General features: G+C 49.2%; 1 protein-coding gene across 1 annotated transcript; it reads right to left on the reverse strand.

The window, feature by feature from the left end:
- Positions 1-1,221: 1,221 nt before the first annotated feature.
- On the reverse strand, positions 1,222-17,076 carry SLC52A3 (solute carrier family 52 member 3). The gene is made up of 5 exons (XM_086332630.1): positions 17,016-17,076; positions 6,930-7,552; positions 4,796-5,295; positions 2,958-3,081; positions 1,222-2,138 (listed from the first exon to the last, which is right to left on the reverse strand). The coding sequence occupies exons 2-5, from the start codon at positions 7,494-7,496 to the stop codon at positions 1,926-1,928; spliced, it is 1,404 nt and encodes a 467-aa protein (XP_086188756.1). The 5' UTR covers positions 7,497-7,552; positions 17,016-17,076; the 3' UTR covers positions 1,222-1,925.
- Positions 17,077-22,790: the final 5,714 nt, after the last annotated feature.

Consider the following 22,790-nt stretch of genomic DNA (forward strand, 5'->3'; position numbering starts at 1 on the left):
TGAAACAAATCTGGCAGCTCCACACAGTGGAATACTATGCAGTCATTACAAAGAATGAGAAAACTACATTTTCACTGTTGCGCGAAAATGCAAAGTACACAGTGATTTACTACTCTTTATGTAAAAAGACTCTATATTTGAAATTGTTTACACTTGCATAATCTCTGGAAGAATAAACTAGGAACTAATAAAACTGCTCATGCACGTGTTAAGAGGAACTGGACAGAGCGGGAAGTGGAGAGGGATGGAATTTCTTTTTTGCTAAATATCATTTTATATTTTATGATTTTTGAAATATGTGACTTTATATTATCTATTCAAAATAAAAAGGAGGGGTGGTGGTAAGCAAACAAAACAAACCTGTGAAGAAAAGAAGTCCCAGGATCAGACCTTCTCTAAGCCCTTGATTCTGTTTATTTCTGAGCTCAGCCTTCACTTTAGCACCAACTGAAAGCTGATTATATTGAAACATTTTTTTGGCATTCACGTTGGACTTTCTCTGGAAGAATGACCTTAGTGTAAAAACAAGGAATATCTTTATTTATTTATTTATTTTTAAAAAGATAAAGCCCAAAAACTATCAGGTAGCTAACACACTCCTCCCCATTCTCCTCCTCCCTCCAGTTCAGAGGATTGCCTCCCAGTTCAGAGTCAGCCAGTGAAAGGGGTGGGGGAACTCATGTTCAGAGTCTTGCTGTGGCCCCTCCACCCCAAACCTCTCCTTCTGCCTCTTAGGAGGTCATTTACTCTCCAAGGAGTGAGCCTTCCTGGGTCAGCAGGGGTAACAAGAAAGGGTAGGTGAGGTACAACGTTCCTCCATACTGGGACTCCAGGATGCCTAAAAGAGAGTCCACCGTTAGCCATCTGTTTTCTAGACGCTTCTCTGTGAGAACAGGGGTGGAAAGGATATGGAGAAGGGAACATCTCTTAACCCTTCTAGCCACTTCTAGGCTTTGTTGATTGTCACTCCTGTTATTACTCTTGGTCATCAGATCAGGACATGCTGGGTGCTTCTCCCTTTTATCCCTGTGCCAAACCTATGACATAGGTGCTAATAATTCACATTTTGTGGAAGAGGAAACAGAGGTACATAGCGATAAAGTGACTTCCCCAAGGTCACATGGCTTATAACAGGCGGCTCACCCTCCCAGCTGTTCCCCTTCTAACACCATCCAGCTGGGTGCTGCAGAACCGTTGTCGACGTGAAAAATATTCACAATCTAAAAGTTAAAGAGTTATGTTTTATTCAGCGGGAATTTTTAGGACGTCAAGCCTGGGAGGCAGCATCTCAAGTAATCCCTAGAGAACTGCTCTGAGGAGGTTAGGGGAGGAGCTAGGATACAGGAGTTTGGCCACAAAGGGCAGGTAGTGGAAACATCAATAGATTACTGTTATGAAGGAAAACCAGAAACTGCAAGGTAAGCAATTCAGCGCTTTTCTATGTATTTAGCATGAGTCTGGGCTCACTGAAATCATCCCTCTGACATGCACCTCAGCTATCTGGGGCCAGTATCCTGTGTTTTCACATCCTGAGTTTCCTCAGGGCTCACTGGCTCATGTTGGACACCTGCAATCGCTGGTGGCCGTGATATCCTTTGCTTATTGATATGGTAGAAAATAGTTCATTTCTCACAGTCATCTCTCAAGAGCTAAAACGAGATCTGAGAAGCTAGAACAGCAGGCGCTGTGACAGAGTTGGGGTGGGCTGTGCTTTGCATTTCCATGTCCCCTGGGAGGCTCATACTATTCCCCACCTTTCCTGAGAGGAGTTTGTGTTGTACACAAAAGTACTCAGACTCTGCCTCCCTGCTGGTCTACCACTGGCTCTGTGACCTTGGGCACACACCTTGCCTCGAGATGTCCCAGTTTTCAGGAGTTAGTAATGAGGGCGGGGCCTTATGATGGATCACGTCCCTTCAGCTGGTTTAGGCGGAGCACTGCAGGCTGCAGAAGTCAGCGGATGAGAAGAGCCTCAACACGTTGACCAGCGGGAACATGACAACCGCTCCCAGGAGCGAGCCCAGCTGCACCGCCGCCCCGCACCATAGGAGGGCGCTGCGGCTGTGATCGCGCAGGATCACACCCAGCATCACCTTGACGTAGCTCAGACAGCCAGTGAACAGCACCCAAGAAACCACCTGCAGAGACACGTTGGGAGAGATGCTGAGTGAAGGTGACTTTGGGGTGAGCCCCAGGGGCAAAGGGCACCTCTAGGGTGACCTAACATGGCTAAGAGAACCCCATGGAATAGCCTCTAAGTGCAAGGAGAGCTAATGGCCCCCCTGAGTTGACCTCCCCAAGGATAAAGGAGAACCCAATAGCTTTCTGTCCCCCATGATCAAGTCAGGACTTCCCTGGTAGCTCAGCTGGTAAAGAATCCACCTGCAATGCAAGAGAATCCAGTTCGATTCCTGGGTAGGGAAGATCCCTTAGAGAAGGGATAGGCTACCCACTCCAGTATTCTTGGGCTTCCCTGGTGGGTCAGACAGTAAAAGAATCCACCTGCAATGGGAGAGGCCAGGGTTTGAGCTCTGGGTTGGGAAGATTCCTTGGAGGAGGGCATGGCAACCCAAAGTTGCCTGAAGAATCCCCATGGACAGGGGAGCCTGGTGGGCTACAGTCCATGGAGTCACAAAGAGTCAGACACAGCTGAGCGACTAAGCACAGCACAGCATGATCAAGTCGGGGGCAACTGGGAGAAGGCTACTGCTGCCATACACAGTGGAGAGTGTGGCGTTCATGGGAGAGTCTGCACTGTCACCTTGGACCAGCCAACTAACCTTCTGAAGCCTCTATTCCCCATTGAGAGCATCCCTCCTCCTCCCCACACCCACCTTGGGCTTCCTGAGCAAGTAACCACAAAGCACTTGGTCAGTAGAAGGAGCTGTACTCTGGGTCTCCTAGGCCTTGGCTAGGTAGGGGTTGGGGGTGGATAGCGCCACAGTCCAGACACTCACGATGAGGACTTCTCCGCCCCAGTGGCCCTGCATGAAGGGGCAGGGGCTCATCACAGCCATGGCCATGTTGTAGGCTCCGAAGCTGGTCCCGAGCACTGCGAGGACTCCCAGGAATGGCAGAGACCTAGGACAGAGTTGGGGGGCTGGGGTGTGATTGGAGGACTGAGAAGCCTGAACATTTGCTCCTACTCTCCCACCCAGCTCGAGCTCCAGGGGGCCACATGGAGTGGTCAGCTTCTCTAGGTTTAGAGGTTAGACCCATGTGGAAACTTCCAGGCTACCCAGTTCAAGTGCATCAGTGAGGTTCCTGAGATCAAGACTGGCACAAGTCATCCTGAGTATTAACAGCAAAGCCCAGCATCCCAGCGGAAGAAACAGAACAGATTCTGGGGCTACACAAGCCTGGTTCAAATCCCAGTTCCTCCTGCAAGACTGGGCCCTAAGCCTCAGTTTCTTCACCTGTGAGATGAGTCTTATGTGGCTGGGAGAATGCAGGGGAGCAGAGTGTGTAGGGCCTGGCCCTGGTTGTGGGCCCACCTGGTAGCAGCTGTTGCTATTTCCTCCTGCAACACCTCGCACCCACTCTAGGAAGTTGGGCAGATGAGTGGGAGGCTTGGATCATGGCACTGTGACTGTAGGGTGTGCTATGCAGCCTCGGGTGACCCTTCTTCCCTCCACCCTCAGCTCTCTGGTCCACAATGTGAGATTTGCATGATCCGTGGGCCCTGGTAGTCGGCTCAGAGGCACTGGTGACCTTCCGTGTAGCCCTCGGTCTGACCACTGAGGACACCATCCTTCATTTGAGGCCTTTTCCCCGGGATCTCCCCATCCACGCTGACAGGTTAGAGTGGAGGGCTGCCTACCTCTAAGGACACTTTCTGTCTCAGGATTCTTGGATTCTGGGACTCTCAGATTCTATATTTCTAACATTCTGGGCATCTCAGAGTCCACAGATCTGCAGCCTCTGGTCTGTTCCCTCAGAGATCTCCAGCTTCGCTCCACAATTTTCAAACCCAAGGGAGAAAACTCAGCTTTCTGGCAAACGGACATCTGTCCGGCTCTCCCATCCTCATGATCCCTCCTTCCCTGGCAGGGGGTGGGGGTGGGGTGGGCAGGACTAGGGGAGGTGGGGATGGCAGGTGGGGATGGGCAGGGCTGAGAGGCAGTAAGGACAGGCAGGGCAGAGGAGAAGGTGGGAGGCAAGGGGGACCTAAAATTTCATGACCCCAAGGTGGGTGTTTCACCTGTGGGGGTCTGAAGCCCCTGCATCAGAACCACTTAGGTTGCTTATTAAAATTTGGAACCCCAGGCCTCGATCTAGGCTGACTCAATTTGTATTTTATCAATTTGCTCAGCCATTCTTCTAGAATTACAGCTGTAAGAGGGCCAGTGTGGGCCGGAGGCAGGAGGGCAGGACTCAAATCCTGGGAATTAGACATGAGCAAACGCTTTCTCCGAGCCTCAGGGTTTCCATTTGTAAATAGGAGCCTCGCTTCCTGCCTGCTTATTCCTCCTCATGGGCCGGTGGTGGTGAATGTAGACCTGACATGCGCCAGGCACTCACTGCTCTAAAAGCTTTACAAAATTAGCCCCCAGCAACCTAAGAAGATCTATTATTCTCCCCATTTTCCAGATTAGACTCCTGAGGCCCAGAGAGGCGTCCAGTATCACAGAGCTAGCAAGTGGCAGAGCCGGGACTTGAACCCAGGCAGTTGAGCCCCAGACATCGTGTTCTTAACTATCCCACCTCCAGCCTGATAGGTAGGCGCGGTGGATTCTCGGTTCTGACACGAAGTGCACCCCCAACCCGAGCTCTCCAGGGCCAGGTGAGGGCAGACCTGTTAGGCAGAAAAATGGAGAGGAAGCAGGTGAGAGGGCTGGCCATGGAGCTGAGGGTGGCGGACAGGTGGTAGGCCACAGGCCCGTAGGACAGGCAGGAGTAGGTCTGCACCGAGGGCAGCACGCCGTTGGTGAGCGCGTTCACAAAGGCCACCAGGACGTAGATGAAAGTCAGGTGGGCCAGGTGCTGGGGGGCCGTCTTCTCCTCCGGAGGGTCCTGGGCCTTGCCGCTCTCCTCCGGGGGACCCAGGTCCTTCCCTTCCTGTGGCCGGATGGAGTTGAGGGTGACCTGAGAGGTGAGGAGGTCTTCTATGGAGGCTTCCCAGCGCTTGGGTTGACGCTGGAGGAAAAAGAAGGAGATGAAGCAGCAGGCCATCATGAAGGAGAGCAGAAGGAAGAAGACCAAGGGCGAGAAGTTGGCGGGCAGGTAACGGCTTTCCAGGTGGATCACGGAGGGTGCTGTCCCAGCGAGCTTGGACACCAAAGTGCTGCTAGCTCCCTGGGAAAGACAAAACAAGGGCCAGTCAGATCCCTGGGTGATTTTTTTTTTTTTTTTTTTACAAATTGAAGGTTTGTGGCAACCCTATGTTAAGCAAGTCTATTCGTATTTTTTCCAACAGCATTTGCTCACTTCCTGCCTCTGGGTCACATTTTGGTGATTCTTGAATTATTTCAAACCCTCCACTAGCAAAAAAATTGTGACTCACTGAAGGCTCAGATGATAGTTGACTTTTTTTTTTTTTTGGCTGCCCCACACAGCTTGTGGGCTCTTCATTGTCTAACCAGGGATTGAACCTAGATCCCCTAAAGTGGAAGCTGAGTTCTAAGCTCTGGATCACCAGGAAATTCCTAGATAGTTAGCACTTTTTATTAATAAAATATTTTAAAATTATGCTATGTACATTGTTTTTTTTAGACACAGTGCTATTATACACTCAATAGACGACATATAGCGTAAACATAACTTTTATAGGCACACAAAAAGTTTGTGTGACTTTTTTATTGAGATATTTGCTTTATCGTGGTGGTCTGGAACCAAATCTGCAATTGTCTTCGAGGTCTGTGTGTATACAAGAAATACTAGGCATTATCATTATTATGTAAGTGATGGATAGTATACGCACAGCTACTATGGTGAGGATAATATATGCTCACACTGACTCGCTCGCTGGGCAGCAGCACTGGATCTGTATCAGCCTGTGTGTGTCCTCTGACAGCGCCAGTGCAGCCCCCACTTTAAGGAGCGCGGAGGTGTCAGGACAGAAGCTACAGCTCCGCCCACTCAATGCCCTCCAGGGCTGGCAACCGAAAATATGCATATTCAGAGATGGGGCTGGCTTGAGACAGAAGAACAGCCCCACCCAAAGGCGCCCTGTGGTGACTGTTTTCAAGAGATATCATGCATCTAGATTTATGTGAAATTTCAAAACATTTGAATGTTATTAACTAATTCAAACTCTCAAAAAAAAAAAAAAATCTTGCCTGTTATGGTAGCCCAGGCCAGCGATTTGCAACCATTGCTGCACTGCTGCAGTTTGGATCATATCAGACACATATATTGTCCCACATCCAGTGAGAAAGTTTGATGCTGTAAACACATGGGGTAACGTCTAAACGTTTATCAACGTCTAAAGTCTGTGGTTCTCAAGCTCGGTTGTACATTAGTGGCACCTGGGGACTTTTCAATAAAGACACGTTCACAATCCCTTATCTGCAACTCTAAAATCCGAAAGGCTCTGAAAGTCAGAATATTTTCGTGACTTGGTTGACAGCAACATTTGAACTGGATATGAAGCTGTTTATAGCCCTCATCTGCCTATGGGGCATGAATGCCCTGGGCTGTGGGCTGTGGGGATCGCTGTGCCCATTGCCGTGTCACAGGCCCTGTCTTAGACGTGGGGTAAGTGTGTTCTACGATCTGAAACTCCAGATTTCAAAATACACCCGACCGCAAGGATTTCAGAGGAGCCCCACCCTAGATATGTGTGTGTCTCAGCAGTGCCCCCAGGTAATCAGAAGTGCTGTTGGGTCAAGAATACAGGTCCACCCAACATCTAGGGAACACCAGCCCTTGGTAAGATCTTGCTTGTGACCAAGGACAGATCTGCAACGACCCTGAGAGATGCCAGATACCTGTGGGCTGTCCATGTTCCTGGTGGTCTCAGGGCTCAGGGTGGTGGCCGATATCTCTGTGACGTTGACGCAGGTGGTGAGACCCGAGCCCTGGGCAAGAGCCACCAGTGCAGGCAGGAGGCCGCTGAGTCCTTCGCCCACAAAGAAGGTGGTGAGGTAGTAGGTGGGCAGCCTGCTCATGAAGGGCAGGAAGGTGACAGAGGAGGTGCAGTCCACCAGGGCCAGGAAGAAGGTGAGGACCAGGAAGGCAATGCTGTGCCGGCTGCCCAGCACCCAGGAAGTGACGTTCCAGAGGAAGGCGAAGAGGGTGCAGGCGATGGTGCCCACCCCCAGCACGGTGAAGACAACGGCCACCTCGGAGAGGCAGCCGGGCCGGAAGTGATGGAGCAGGGTGACCAGCAGGGGGCCGACGTTGGCCAGCTGGATGATCACTGTGAGGTAGGAGGGCAGATACCAGCCCTCCGGTAGCTCTGTCACCAGCAGGGGCAGCTCCACCCAAAGCCCGTTGATGGCCACCCAGGAGCCCATCCCGAACGTGCAGACCAGCAGGTGTATCAGGAAGGCCATGGTGACGTCCGCCTGGGCCGGAGGCAGCTCCCTCCGCAGATCAGCCTGCAGCGTGTCTGATAGAGAAGAGTATCAGTGAGCCATGTCAGGTGCGTCATATAGCAAAAGACGGTGCTTCTGGGCCCAGGGTTTTCTCTTATTATTCCCCTCTCCGTGAACACGTTGGCTTTTTATTAGCAGAAAACATGGACAAATCCCTTTATAACTAACCTTTCAGCAGGGAAAGATTTCCTAATCATGACTCCTAAATCCAGAGTCCACAAAAGAAAAATTTGATACTGAAGGAGGAAACAGAACAGGCTCCATCTTGGGCCTGACTGTGGACTTTGAGCTAAATGCCTAGTATCTATGGAAATGACATACCAACTGGAAAACCAGACCCCCCCAGATGGAAGAGCCCCAGGGCTCGTACCTAGACTCTCCCTCACCTAAAAGAATACCCTAATTGTATAACCGAATAGAATCATAAATTCTATTATGCTTACTGGGGTATGATCACAGGCCTATTGATAATTGTCCACTGTTAACTACCTAGGCCTAAGGCATATGAATCATGGGTTAACTTTGATTGTATCTTTCTTTTCCTTTGTTCAGACTAGTTTCAGGGAATTTGGGGAGGTGGGTTTGGGCACGTACATTTAGGGTACATAAGGTTTTCACAAAAACTGATCGGGGTCCTTGGCTAAGAGGAGACTCTGCCTTGGGCCCGCTGGTGTAATAAACTGCACTCCACTATCTGCATTGTTCTTCTGAGTGAATTTGTTTCCTGGAATGCGTGGCTACAATAATACATTCTACTGCATAAATATTAGAACACACAAAAGAAAGCAAATAAAACAGCCTCTGCAAACAATGACAAAAAAAATACCAAAAAGAAGATCAAAAGACAGATGATATCCGGGGCGAAAATACTGCAATGTAAAGCACAGACAAAAGGTTCATCTTCCTAATATGTCAAGAGTTTTTGCAGATTAAGAATAAAAAGACCCAACAGAGAAGTCGACATAGGATATGAACAGTTCAGAGGGAAAAATACAAGTAAGTCTTAGACCGTCCCCTTCATTCACCATGGGAAATGTCAATCAACAGTGACTCCATTTCTCACTGTGAGATTGTTCCAAAGCCATGAGTTATACACGAGGTTACTATTGCTTGCAGTCTTGTTGATAACAGCAAAACATAAGAGACAACCTTTGTGCCATTCACAGAAGAGAGGCTAGTGGAAGAGATGATGGCCTGTTAGAATAGCACACACCTGTTACAAAGAGAGGGAGGTGGGAGAGCTCACTGGTTGGTGGATGGTGACAGGCCTCAAGGCTGAGTGGATAAGTGAACAACATTAAGGTAGGTGCACAGTGTATGGTCTTTTGGACTTAGGGGAAGAGGAGGAAGAATATGTTCTCTGTATTTGCGCAAAGCAGACTTTGAAGGACACATAGAAACTGCTGGGATGTTTGCAGCATCTCAGTGTAGATCTTTTTATATAATTTTGATTTGTGAACCATGTAAACACAGCACACTATCTGTTACAAAAATATGGTTATCTGATATAAAATTCCAGTCTGGAGTTCTTCTTCTCAAATTATAGAGCTCCATCTCTGGACAGGCCCTTGGAGACCGCCTGGCTGTAGCCCTCTAGAGCCATGCTGTGACCTGTTTAAGTAAAGTGAAGTGAAAGTCGCTCAGTCGTGTCTGACTCTTTGCAACCCCATGGACTATACAGTTCATGGGATTCTCCAGGCCAGAATACTGGAGTGGGTAGCTGTTCCCTTCTTCAGGGGATCTTCCCAACCCAGGAGTCAAACCCAGGTCTCCTGCATTGCAGGAGATTCTTCACCAACTGAGCCACTAGGGAACCCCAAGAATACTGGAGTGGGTAGCCTATCCTTTTTTTTACTACCTTCCCAATTACCTGTGTCACACCACCTGTGCTGTTACCCTCAGTCTAAGAAAAAACAGTGGAGAGGGTTTGTCAACTGAAAAAAAAAATCAGCATCTCACAACATAAGAGCAGTGAGTTTCAGCTTTATTCAGGGACCTATGCAGGAAAGCTATGATCAACATAGACAGCATATTAAAGAGTAGAGAGACCACTTTGCCAGCCAAGGTCCATCTAGTCAAAGCTATGGTTTTCCAGTAGTCATGTACAGATATTAGAGTTGGACCATAAAGAAGGCTGAACACCGAAGAATTGATGCTTTCAAATTGTGGTGCTGGAGAAGACTCTTGAGAATCCCTTGGACAGCAAGGAGATTAAACCAGTCAATCTTAAAGGAAATCAGTCCTGATATTCATTGGAAGGACTGATGCTGAGCTGAAGCTCCAGTACTTTGGTCACCTGATGCAAAAAGCCAACTCATTGGAAAAGACCCTGATGCTAGGAAAGACTGAAAGCAGGAGAAAAGGGGGCGACAGAGGATGAGACGGCTGAATGGCATCAATGACTCAATGGACATGAGTCATTTGAGCAAACTCTAGGAGATGAAGGACTGGGAAGCCTGGCATGCTGCAGTCCATAGAGTCCCAGAGTCGGAAAGACTGAGCGGCTAAGCAATAGAAATGTGAAGATTATAGCCAGGAAGACAGCCTCTCAGGTCTGAGGAACTGCCCCAGAGAGGTAAGGGAGGAGCCAGGATATATATGAATTTGTTGTTGGGAGTTACATGTGGTCATACATAAGTCTAGGTAAAAGATTAATGCCAGTCACACACCCACAGACACAGACACAAACTCAGCTCAAGTTAATGATTTTAGTGCTTTTCAATGTAAGGGAAGATACAGGATGTCTGGGTCACTGGAATAATTCTTTCTTTGGTTTGCATCTTAACTGTCTGGGGGCTGTATATCTGAAACAGAATGCTTCATGCTGAATGCTTTTCTATCCTGAATGCCCCTCAGGAAGCACTGACGGTCAACTGCTGTGGGTTCCAACTTAATCCTTGTAGAGATGGGATGTCAGGCAACATTCTTTGTTCACAGAGTTGAGTGAGTAACTGGAGGCAGCTGCCTGAACTTGAAGCCAGGTCTGCCTCTGAGCTTACTGAATGATTTGGGGTGACTGAGTTTGCCTCCCTCTACCTCATTTCCCCTCTCTGTAAATCGACCTCATGGTTTGTAATGAGATGCAACGTTAAGGAGTATATATTGTCTTAACAGTACCTGGCGCATAGAAAGCGCTCACTAAGGGTTTGCTGTTATAGTTATTACTTTTTTCTAATTTGCACGAAAATTAACATATGAATATTAAAATTACTAAAGGAAAAAAAGAAAGTTCCCCTGGAGGTACTGCCTGAAATCACAGCTGGCACAGGTACCATTTTGGAGAGAAATGTTGACTGGTCCAATCACATCCTTTTTACAGATGGGGAATGGGGTGGGGTCTATGGGGGTGGAGGGCCTCTCCGGAGGCTAGTGTTGCAGAGGCTGGGTCCTCTGAAGCAGATGGCTCCACTCACCTCTCCCCAGGACCCTGATCTCTTGGTTCTGCTCAACTCACATGGTCAGCCTTTAACTCCTTGTCTCTCTTCTAGAGCATGCTGGGGCAGCCCCTGTGGGGTGGAACTTCCTCTCCAGGTTCCCGTACATAGAGCTGACTCTCCAACCCCAGACTCTCTTCCTCTGAAACCCAATCCTCCCTGGGAGGTGGAATGCAGCCAGACCTGCTTTCAGTCCCATTTCACCACCTCCTGTCTGGGGGCCTTAGGCGAGTCACTAAAGCTCTGTTTCCTCACCAGCAAGCTGGCCCCACTGACAGCACAGGTCAAGCCCTGGCTCTGGGCGTGCCCAGAGGACCCACAGAGAGAGGGCAAACTTCTGTCTTAGCCTGGCTGGGGCACCATCTTCACACCCATCTGCATCTCAGCTTTCTGCAGGACTCTGCCCCTCAGGAAACCTCCACTGGCTGCCAGCCCCAGACCCCAGGCCCCTCCGTTCAGGGTTTTCCTGGAGTGGGTGTGTCCTGGTACATTTGCCAGGGAGACTGAAACCCCTGGAGGGCAGGGGCTGCTTTGGAATCTCGCATTCTGACAGTGGTGGAAGAGCCTTTACAGATGACCTAGCTCCAGTTTGTGAACTGGTAACTCACTGGCTGCAGGCAAGCAGCAGATGTGTTATTTTGATGTGGGGTGAGTTGTAAATAATTAGTTACTGACGTCTGCAAGTCAGAAAGGATTTGGCAAACAAAACTCAGGATTTCTGGCTTCTCCTGAATATTCTGGAAGACAACACCAGGTCAGCTTGCCTACATGGCAACAATCACACTTGGCCCTCTTTAACTTAGGGCACCCACCCGGGACCCTCCAAGCCTGATACACTGCAAACCCTGATCAAGCCTAGCCCTCATTTTTGAGAGCAAGATGTGGCTTGCCCTGGATCCTGTCCTAGTAGGGGGCAAGGTGTGGGCTGGGATCCAACCTTGGGCCTCTCTCTCAGATCTGGACTCAGGTCACTGCCTCCAGCCACCTTACTGCTCTTGCTGCACTAGTGTCTAGAGGCAGATGTCTGGCCTCAAATCCTGGCTTCAACCTTGAACTAATTGGCTTAACTTCTGGTGTCTGATTTCTCTTATACAAAATGGGAGGCTCCCAGTACCAACATCAGAGTTGTTATGACTATGAAACCTGCAAAATGCTCACTGATGCCTGATACTTCGTATGTGTACATGTTAATGATCACAATTACCATTTCAAAAAATGTGGCAATTGCATTTAAAAACACAGTTATCCTGAACACTTCCTGATACCACAATACACGTCATTTCTGAAGGCAGAATTTTGTCATCACTTCCCTCTAAACAATCAACAAGCAGGGATTTTTAGTCACCTGCTTTGTGCCCAGTGCTGTGAGGGGTGCAAGCAGAAAAGACACAGGGGCTATCCCCAGAGAAAAGTGTGAGGAAGAGGTGGGTGGGCGGCAGGACCCAGATGCATCATGGGCCAAAGCAGAGGCAGAGCTACAGGTAGAGGGGAGGGAGCAGTGGCTGGGGCTGGATGGAAAGGCAAGGTTCCTGCCCTACATTGGCCAAGGCAGGTAACTCACGGGCTGCAAAACAGAGGCAGTGTTGCCCCAGAGGATCAGTGGAGTGGAGGAGGGAAAAGACCTCTTTCAAAAGCCAGCAGTTCATCATAGCTTCTTAGCAGCTCACTGTACTGTCCAAGGAGACCCAGAAATAGGTGCTGGCTGCTCACTCCAACCTGAGACCACAACCTGTTATACAGCAGGCAGAATCTCATTGAAAAAAAGCTGACCCCCATCAGCTCCGGTAGAGTTCTGCCTAGGATGAGTGAAACACTTTGGAAGGAAAGAAAAGATGGAGCATTGATACTCCAAGACCAAGGTTACTAGCTGCTTCCCACCAGCCACTCTTCCTTCTTTCATTATTACCAAGACTAGATTTTTGTCTGGACAGATGGCCACTGAGCTAAAGGACTACATTTTCCAACTTCCTTTGTAGCTGGACATGGCTCTTGAATTAAGACCAGGCCAATGAGGTTGTAGGGGCTTCCCTTGTAGCTCAGTCGGTAAAGAATCTGCCTGCAGTGCAGGAGACCGGGGTTCGATCCCTGGGGTGGGAAGATGCCCTGGAGAAGGAAATGGCAACCCACTCCAGTATCCTTGCCTGGAAAATCTCATGGACAGAGGAGCCTGGTGGGATGCAGTCCATGGGGTCGCAAAGAGTTGGGCACGACTGAGTGGCTAACACTAACACTAATGAGGGTGTAAGAGACTTTGAAAAAATCTCCTTAAAGGAAATGTGCTCTTTTGCTCTTCCTCCTCCTGCTGTCTGGAATTTAGATGTGATAGGCAGAATGCCAGCAGCCATTTTGCACAAATGGGAGATGGTGTTGGGGCTAGACAGAGGCTAGACCCCCTCTCAGGCATAGAACTGCCATACCAGCCCTGTTTTGCCCCCTGCTGGGCTATTTTGCTTGTTTTTTGTTTTTTTTTTAACTTTTATTTTGTACTGGGATACAGCTGATTAACAATGATTTGACAGTTTCAGGTGAACAGTGAAAGCATTCGCTCATACCATTTTGCTTGTTTAGTGTTGTTATCAATAAGCTTCTACATTGTTTAAGCCACTCTTATTTTTTATAAATAGCAAAACACTGGCTAATTGGGCAGAGATATATGTTCAAGAATGTGCACTGACCAGTGATGGTAAGCAAAAACTAATGAATACATTGATCTCATTTACTATTAATGCCCTGACTCAGAAAGTCAGGTCCTGCCTCAATTAGGATCTGATCAAAACCCAAAATCAAACGAAATGAGTTGTTGAGACACACCTTAAAGAGATACCAAAAGGAACAGGTTAGGAGTAAGTGTGGGGCGAAGGTCTTCCAGAAAAAAATGCAGGGAAAGAGAGAGAGACACGGAGGGAGGGAGCGGTAACTCTCACTATGGAATCTGATAGCAAAAATCAAAAGTGTAAACTGAGACTCAGTTTATATTGATAAAGACTGATTCATAATGGAGTCAAAACAGTAGTGAATATCTGTATTCTGAATAACTTTCTCCAGAAGCCTCAGACATGCTAGGAGAGACGGACAGAAGAATAGTAAATGGTGGGGTCTGACTCACTGTTTCAGGCCTTGAGAGCAGAAGAAGGTATAAAATAAGCAAGGATATAGAGGAGGCAATAAGTGGTATGCCTATTAAGGAGTAATAAGTAAATAATTAAAGGGAGGAGGGGAATTGGCAGAAGATGGTTACCTTTTTATCACCTGAACAGCTATAAAACTATGAGGTCAGCAACCTGGCCAGTTACACATTTACAAATAAGTAGTTTTCCTACATAGAACCAGTAAGAACATAAGATAGGGTAGTCATTTGGGGAAAATAAATAAAGCTGAATCTCTTTCTTATCTCTTACCCAGTCCCCGCTCCATCAAAAGAAAATCAATTTCAGCTGTACTAAATGTTTGAATATTTTTTAAAATTAAAAACATCATAAAAATACTCCAAAGAACATATACACAGAAGGAACAGCTTGTGCAAAGGTCCTGGGGCAGCCTAGGCCAGTGTGGCTGAAACAGTGGGCTTAATGGGGAGCAGAGGGCAGACTGGGGAGGTAAGGGGCCTGAATTTTATTTATGTGCAATGGGTCCCATGCACTGAGAGCCCCAGTCCCCATGGCCCACAGAGATGAGTTCTCTGGGTCCTGAGGCAGGCAGCTGTATACTTTGAGGGAAGTGATTTGGCTCTACAAGTCTCTATTTGGAAAAAAGTCATGGTGGTGTTATGGCCCAGCGTGACCCATCTCCTTTATGGCTCCCCTGCCTTGGCTTATTCCCAGGAGCCACACTAAGTGCCATGTGCTTCTGGAGCATCAATGGCAGTGGACGGCGGATGTCCTGGGCAGAGGTACCTGCCAATGCCGAGGCTGGGTGGCTTCAGAGATCTCAGGAGTGGCTCAAAGAGTGCTGGGGATACTGTTTAAAAGTGCATATCTCTGTTATCTGTTTTACAGTGGCTTTGCAGTTCTTATTCATTCATTTACCCAGTATTCACTGGATACTTGCTATGTGCTGGACACAATCTCTGCTCTCAGGAAAGTGTGGGATGAAACAGTCGCTAAGCAAAGTAGGAACATCGAGCTAGTCAGCTGGTGATAAGGGCTGTGGAGGGAAGGAGCTGTCAGGGGGAGCAGGCAGTCGGGGAGGGCAGCTGGCAGAGGGAACCTGAAGGAAGCCTGGGAGTGAGCCATGTCAGGCGAAAGAGTAGTGGGGGGAGGGGACAGCAAGTGCAAAGGCCCTGGGGTGGGGCCTCACTTGTCTGCCCAGCCAGAAACAGGTCTTGGTGTGGAAAGCACAGCCAGGAGGCTGATGTGGCTATCGCAGGTCCCAGGGGGAGGAACTGGCCAGGTCACATGGGGCCCTGTAGGCAAGAGTTTGGAGGTTTCCTCTGAGTCAAAAATCTCCCCTGCTGGGCCAGCTCTAATTTCACTTTAGATAGAATCATGCTGGCTGTTGTGAGGACAGTAATGGAGAACCAGGGTGGAATCAGGGATGAAGCCTGTTAACCCCTTAGAAAGCTGGTGCAGTTGTCAAGGGGGAAAAGATAAAAACAGTGCCAAGAGTAACCGCTAGAACAACGGCCGCCATTTCTTACTGCTTGTCTCCCCAGGCCCAGCGTTAAGCACTTTACACACATTATCCGTCAAGTCCTCTCAACAATCCTGGAGAAAGTGTGATAATTGTCTACATTTAATATAATAGATGAGGAAACCGAGGCTCAGAGAGGGAAAGTCATTTGCTGAGGTCACACAGCTAGTCAACTGAGAGCTGAGGTTTGAGCCCAGGTATATCTGCGGACCCAGCCCTCTTAAGCAGCGTGAGGAGGGCCCTGGAGGGGAGGTGGTTAGAGACCAGCTTCAGGGTCCAAGCTGAGCAGGATCCCTTTCCACTCACCTCTAGCCTCCCGAAGCACTTGGGCTGGAAAAGGGAGAGACATGCGATCCAGGCCCTGGACAAACCTGGGAGAGACTCCAAACACATCTGTTTCCCAGGCCCTTTGGCGACTGTGGGAAACCAGAAACCTAAGGCTTCAAATGAGACCCTTGACATTCTCCTACAGCAGGTGGGCAAACAGACAGTGAAGCCAGAAGGACAGCCTCAGACAAAGGTGTCTCCTTCCTTCAGATTCTTGCATGAAAAGCTGTGTCCCAGGCCCAAGGGAGTGAAGGGAGTAGGGGTCAGGGGCCAGCACACCCCCACTGGCAGGAAGGGCCTTGTCCACCCTTGACCATCAGAGCCCAAGCCTCTAAGCTTACACTGACCTGCTCTCTGCTCTCTTCTTTATGGCATCACTGGGCATCAGCTCAAGGACGGGAGTTTCTGTGTCTATCTGTCGAGTGCTGCTTTCTCCCATGTGAGTCTGGCCCTGTCCTCTCTCCCAGTGTCCAGATGGCCACCTGGTTTGCGAACCTGCCTGCCTCAGCCGTGGGGGTTAAGTCAGCCAGGGCAGCTCGGACAGTGCCAGCTGACAGCATGGGCGCTGGCCACACACCGCTCCCAGACAAGGGTCTGAGTCAATATTACCCCAGGTTCCAGACTCCTAATAAGACTAGAGGGGTGAGGATGTGGTCCGGGCAGGAGTGAGATGGTATTGAGTGAACAGAACAGGGAGATAGAGACAGTTAAAAAAAAACCTAGAGGAAGAGGTGGAGACAAAAAGACAGAGACTGAGGCATAGAAGGAAAGAAAGAATCAAAAGCTAGAAGCAGAAGCAGGCAGAAAGAAAGACAGAGGCAGGCCAAAGGCAGAGGTTGCAGTGAGCAGGAGGTGGAGGCAGGGGAGAGGCCTGGGTGTGCTGGAGGCCTGGCCCGGGTCAGCCACCGCCCTGGCGCCCTGTGTCCACGTGCATCCAGAGGCCTTCACTTGTCCTCTCCACCGGCTCCCCTGAGCCTCATCCCATCTCTGCATTCCTGTCTCACAGACGTGGAGGAACCAGGCCCAGGGAGGAAGCAGTGCTTGCCTGCCCCCTGTCCACCCCCTGCTCAGCCAGGCTTGTGCTTACCGGCTGTGCGTTGTCAAGCCAGCTGCTCGCACTCTCTGGGTCTTGGAGTCTCCAAAGGTCTAAAGATGCCCGGGCTTTTAGGGCTTTGCTTCAGGGAGGAAGCGAGAAGATAATGGGAGCGCAGCCAGCCAATGTGGACCATGAGTTCCCTTCCTCCCTCACCCCTCTCCCAAGCCCTGGAAGGGCTTCAGCCCTCCCACGGGGCTGACCTTGGCTGGGTTCTCCTCCCCTCAATGCCTATCCCAACCTCCGGTCCCGGTGCCAGGCAGGGGAGACTCCGGCCCCCACCTGGCAGGAGCAGCTGTCTAGATGTCCCAGTGGCATGGAGATGCAGCCGGGCAGAGGTCTGTAGGGGCCCACTCGTTTGGCCTGGGGAGGGGGCGGGTCTGGAGTCCACCCAGCCGGCTCAGGTTGCCCCAACTCCAACCGGACCAACTCCAACAGGGGAGGAGGCCCTTTTTCCCTCCTATCCCTTGGCCTCTGAGCCAGCAGCTGAAATTAGGGGAAAGGCCGTGGGGCACCCACGTCCCCAGACTAGTGCCCCCACCTCGGTGCCCAGTGATCCTTGCCAGGGACTGGCCCCTGGTACTTGCTGCTCTGCCCTTAGCAGACCTGAGCCGCCTGCCAGGCTCTGCTGGCTTACCTGCTGGTCCTGTTCTCAGGCGGCTCTGCATGGGAGGGGCCAGAGGCAGCCAGGTTAGTATTAACCTGTCCCCGCCCCAAGGAGGGGGAAAGGCGGGGGGATGGTGGGTGGGGCTCACCAAGAGCCTACTGTGTGTCTGGAACCTGTCCATGAGCTGATTCTGATGACCCTGATGAGTCAATTTAACGATAAAAGGCTCACATTAGCCAGCGTTTTGACCCCAGAAGACAAAAGACCTGCCCAAGCATTGGCTCTGGCCTCACCATCTGGTCAGCTGTGGTGCTGGAGAAGACTCTTGAGAGTCCCTTGGATAGCAAGAAGATCAAAACAGTCAATCCTAAAGGAAATCAACCCTGAATATTCTTTGGAAGGACTGATGCTGAAGCTGAATCTCCAATATTTTGGCCACCTGATGTGAAGAGCCGACTCATTAGAAAAGATCCTGATGTTGGGAAAGATTGAAGCTGGAGGAGAAGAGGGAGACAGAGGATGAGATGGTTGGATGGTGTCATCGACTCATTGGACATGAACTTGGGCAAACTCCAGAAGATGGTGAAGGACAGAGAAGCCTGGCGTGCTGCAGTCCACAGGGTCGCAAAGAGTCGGACACGACTGAGTGACTGATTGAACAACAACAAATTCCCTACGAGCAGGAATAGCACTCCCTGAAGCAGAAATTCCTGGTTCAAATACCAGTGCTTAAGGATGACACCTGGAAAGGGGGATAATAATAGTGTCCTCCTTGTGGAACAGAAGTCCTAACAGCCAGGGTGTGCTGAGAGGACTCTGTGCCAGGCCCTGAGCTTGACATGGGTTAATATGTTTGATTTCCACCACAGGCTTTGAGGAGATATGACTATTCTCCCTCTAGAGATAAGGCAACAGAGGCCCAGAGAGGTCAAGAGTCTGGCTGAGCCGGGATCTGATGCCCACTGTCAAATGCTGCTGCTGCTGCTGCTAAGTCGCTTCAGTTGTGTCCGACTCTGTGCAACCCCATAGACGGCAGCCCACCAGGCTCCCCCGTCCCTGGGATTCTCCAGGCAAGAACACTGGAGTGGGTTGCCATTTCCTTCCCCAATGCCTGAAAGTGAAAAGTGAAAGTGAAGTCGCTCAGTCATGTCCGACTCCTAGCGACCCCATGGACTGCAGCCTACCAGGCTCCTCCGTCCATAGGATTTTCCAGGCAAGAGTACTGGAGTGGGGTGCCATTGCCTTCTCTGACAAATGTTACTCTGACAAGTAATAGGAGTGCTGTGCTGTGCTTAGTCGCTCAGTCATGTCTGACTCTTTGCGACCCCATGGACTGTAGCCTGCCAGGCTCCTCTGTCCATGGGGATTCTCCAGGCAAGAATACTGGAGTGGGTTGCCATGCCCTCCTCCAGGAGAATCTTCCCAACCCAGGGATTGAACCCAGGTCTTCCGCATTGCAGGCAGATTCTTTTGCTGTCTGACCCACCAGGGAAGCCCAAGAACACTGGAGTGGGTAGCCTGTCCCTTCTTGAAGCCCGAGAATACTGGAGTGGATACTCTATCCCTTCTCCTCGGGATCTTCCGGACCTAGGAATTGAACTGGAGTCTCCTGCATTGCAGGCGGATTCTTTACCAACTGAGCTACCAGGAAAGCCCAGTAATAGTTCACATCCAGTTAAACCTTTCAGTAATCCGAGGCAGGTGCTACTTTTATTCCCTACATTGTAGATGGAGAAACTGATGCTCAAAGAGGTTAAGTGACTCACTCAAGGCCAGTAAGTGCAGAGTCAGGATTCGAGCCCAGATGTAAACTGGCCCAGTGTGAAATAAATCTCACAGGGCTTGGCACCTAGTAACTGCTCACTGCGTGAAGACTTCTACGAATAATTCTGGCTTGCTTTCTGCCTTATTCTCTGAGACAGATAATCACTTGATAAGTAATCACTCCCCTAGGAAATGCTTGGGGTGGGAGGTGAGCAGACCCCAGGGGAAGAGACTGGACCCTTCTCTCAGCTGGCAGGGGCTCAGGAAGTGTTCAACCCAACTCTGGGTTGCAGAGACACAAGAATTTGGCCCCTGGAGGAGCCTGAAATGCCTGTCCTCTTTCCCAGTGATGGCCCCTCATGACTCCCTGGCAGTTCTGTCTTAGGTGTGACTCACACTCATCTCACAGGTGCTCTTCATGTAATGTTTTTTAATTTTAAAATACATCTTTATTATCAGCCTGCCTTGTGGCTCACCAGATGAGGACCGGGCTTCATGTTTATGCCCTTTTTCAGCTGGACTAATAGACCATGAGAACTCCATCACGTGCTCTTTCTCATCTGTAGCCTTTGCTACTTACAACCAGAACTGCTCACCGTTCTGAGTAGTCACGGTACATTTAAGTCACCAAAATTTCCCTACTGATCCTTCTATCAGATTATCCTTTCTGGGAATTCCCTGGTGATCTAGTAATTAGGACTCTGCTATTTCACTGCTTAGGGCTCAGGTTCAGTCCCTGGTTGGGGGAACTAAGGCCCTACAAGTCGTGTAGTGCAGCAAACAACAAAACAAAACAATATTCTGTCTCATCTTTTGGAGGCACAATCCTGTCCATACTTCAAAGCCAATCTCAAATACTACCTCCTCCAAAGAAATTTTCTTGACATCTGTGTCTAACATAACCAGTATACATACACTGGGAACTTAAATATTCATTGCATACGTGAATGAATGAACTCCAACCAAAATGTTCTCCCCTTCCTTGTCATCTCCAGATATTTTTATAGCCTTTGTTGTTTAAATAATAGACTTCAATTAATTAAATTTTTTTTAGCCATTTTAAGTTTATGGGAAAATATTCTTTATATAATGGAGCACATTATCAGCGTCATTCTGAAGCTTGCTCTTTTGGATTAATCTCTCTTGGAGATCTTTCTATATCCCCAGTATTCAGACCTTCATTCATTGGCTTCATTCATTCAACAAATTATTAAGTGTCAGTTGTATGTCAGGCACTGTGAGAGATGCATGGGATATAAAATTGAACAAAATAGATAAAGCCATTGTCCTTGGAGAGCTGGTTTTCCTTCTGATGGAGCAAGATGGACAGTAAGGAATAAGGGAATCATTCAGTATGTTAGAGGATATGCTCTGTAGAAAAAAGAGAGCAGATGAGGGGAAGGTGGAGTGGGAAAGAACCCAGCACAGGGCAGGTTGCAGAGTGCAGGGAGCCTGTAGAGCCACTTCAAGGGAATCTCAGTCCAGGGAACTGGCAGGACTTAGAGGTGTACCATCACCCAAAAGCACCGGGATGAATTTAGCTAGCCCCATTGCTTGTTGCCTATCATTTACCATCAAGAATAGTGCTGTAACAGACCCTGTGGCAATCTGTCTTTTTGCGCATGTGTGAAATATCTGTAGACTCAATCCCTGGCTGCTAACTACAACATACTTGAGAATAATTACCCAGTTGCTTTCCAAGGATGCTGTGCCAGAACCATGAATCCCCTGCAAAGCTCAGCCCTGGGTGATCTCAAACAGGTAGACTCTTCTGGCAGGCCAGGAGTCGCTCACATTCCACCGGGAGAGTTTCCAGAGAAGACTTCAGCTGATTTACGGCGGATCGCCCAGAGTTTCACTCGTAGTTTCTTTCGGGGTGGACGTTGCTTTCCGGACGGATTGACGGGCAAATGGATTAGGGGTTGGAGGCGCCGCTGCCGTTACTCAGAAAAGCCACGAGGGGGCGCAGGAAGCCCCAGACTCCAGAGATGTATCTTGCAAAGGTACATCTTGTATCTTGTAAGATGCAAAGGGCATCTTGAGGTTTAGGATCTTCTTATTGGCGGCGGAGGAGTGGCGGGGGGCGGGGTGGGGTGGGGGGGGAGTTGTTGGGCGGGGAGGGGCGGGGCTTAAATGCCAACGTTTAGGATCTTCTCACTGTGTGTGTGTATGTGTGGGTGTGTGTGTGTGTTGTTGGCCGGAGGGGCTTAAAGACCATGGTGAGAAAAAGGTGCTCGATGGAAAGAAGCAAAAAGATCAGAGGAAAAGGAGATACAGGAGGAGAAGTTTAGGGGAAGAGGCCTCCAAGGGTGTCTCCTGATCAGTTAGGGATTTGTTTGCTCCCGGTTCAGCCGACCAGGTGCAGACCTCATAAAAATGAATGCTATCGCATAGCCCTGAATTGAACTCAGGAGTGCAGAACAGACTGGAGAAAAAGTCATAGGATAAATATGTACAGGATGATGATTCTGTTTGTGTAATATATATATACTGTACTTAGTCGCTCAGTAATGTCTGACTCTTTGTGACCCTATGAACTGTAGCCCACCAGGCTCCTCTGTCCATGGGGATTCTCCAGGCAAGAATACTGGAGTGGGTTGCCATGCCCTCCTCTAGGGAATCTTCCCAACCCAGGGATTGAACCCTGGTCTCCCACGTTGCAGGCAGATTCTTTACCATCTGAGCCACCAGGGAAGCCTCTCCCTTCTCCAGGGGATCTTCCAAGCCCAGAAATTGAACTGGGGTCTCCTGCATGGCAATTGAATTCTTTACCAGCTGAGCTACCAGGGAAGCCAATATGTATATATATATATTCCCCACAAATAAAAGCTACATATTATTAGGGCTGTGTGTGTGTTTACCACATATATAGCCATAGGAAAAAATCCGGAAAGATAAATTTTAAATTGACAACAGTGAGGACTTCCTCGGTGGTCCAGGAGTTAAGGCCCAACCTTCCAATGCAGGAGGCTAGGGTTCAATCCCTGGTAGGCAAGCTAAGGTCCCATATACCATGGGAGCAGCCAAGAATTTAAAAACATAATAAAATTAAAAAAATAAATTGACAATAGGATTTATCTTTGGGATTGTGTGTATGTGTGTAGAGGGTGTCAAGGAATAGGAAGGGGAATGGGAAATGATCAAAGAGGACTTTCAGAGTTAATGGAAATATTTTACTTTTCTGGGAATCTGTAATCCTGTTAGTTGTGTAACCTAAAATTAAAAATTACTTAAGAAAACAATGGAGAAGAAGAAAAAAGAAAGAAACATCCAATGCCATCTTAGTGGTGCAGCAATACAGGTCTTCCACACAGCTCAGGGGAGGTGAGAGCCTCCTCCGCTCTGCTGAGTGTCCCTAGGGCTTCCTTTCTTCTCCTTGACTCTGTCCTGTGCAGGGA

The sequence above is a fragment of the Bos grunniens genome, chromosome 13 (assembly GCF_055505025.1).
Source record: "Bos grunniens cultivar Pamir isolate PY7600 chromosome 13, Bosgru_T2T1.0, whole genome shotgun sequence".
NCBI lineage: Eukaryota > Metazoa > Chordata > Mammalia > Artiodactyla > Bovidae > Bos > Bos grunniens.

Excerpts from the sequence above, each read along its gene's own strand:
- SLC52A3 (XM_086332630.1), bottom strand. The coding sequence starts at position 7,496 with ATGGCCTTCCTGATACACCTGCTGGTCTGCACGTTCGGGATGGGCTCC. Across the intron at positions 5,296-6,929 it reads GGAACATGGACAGCCCACAG|GGAGCTAGCAGCACTTTGGT; the intron begins GTATCTGGCATC and ends TGTCTTTCCCAG. Across the intron at positions 2,139-2,957 it reads GGGGCGGAGAAGTCCTCATC|GTGGTTTCTTGGGTGCTGTT; the intron begins GTGAGTGTCTGG and ends GTGTCTCTGCAG.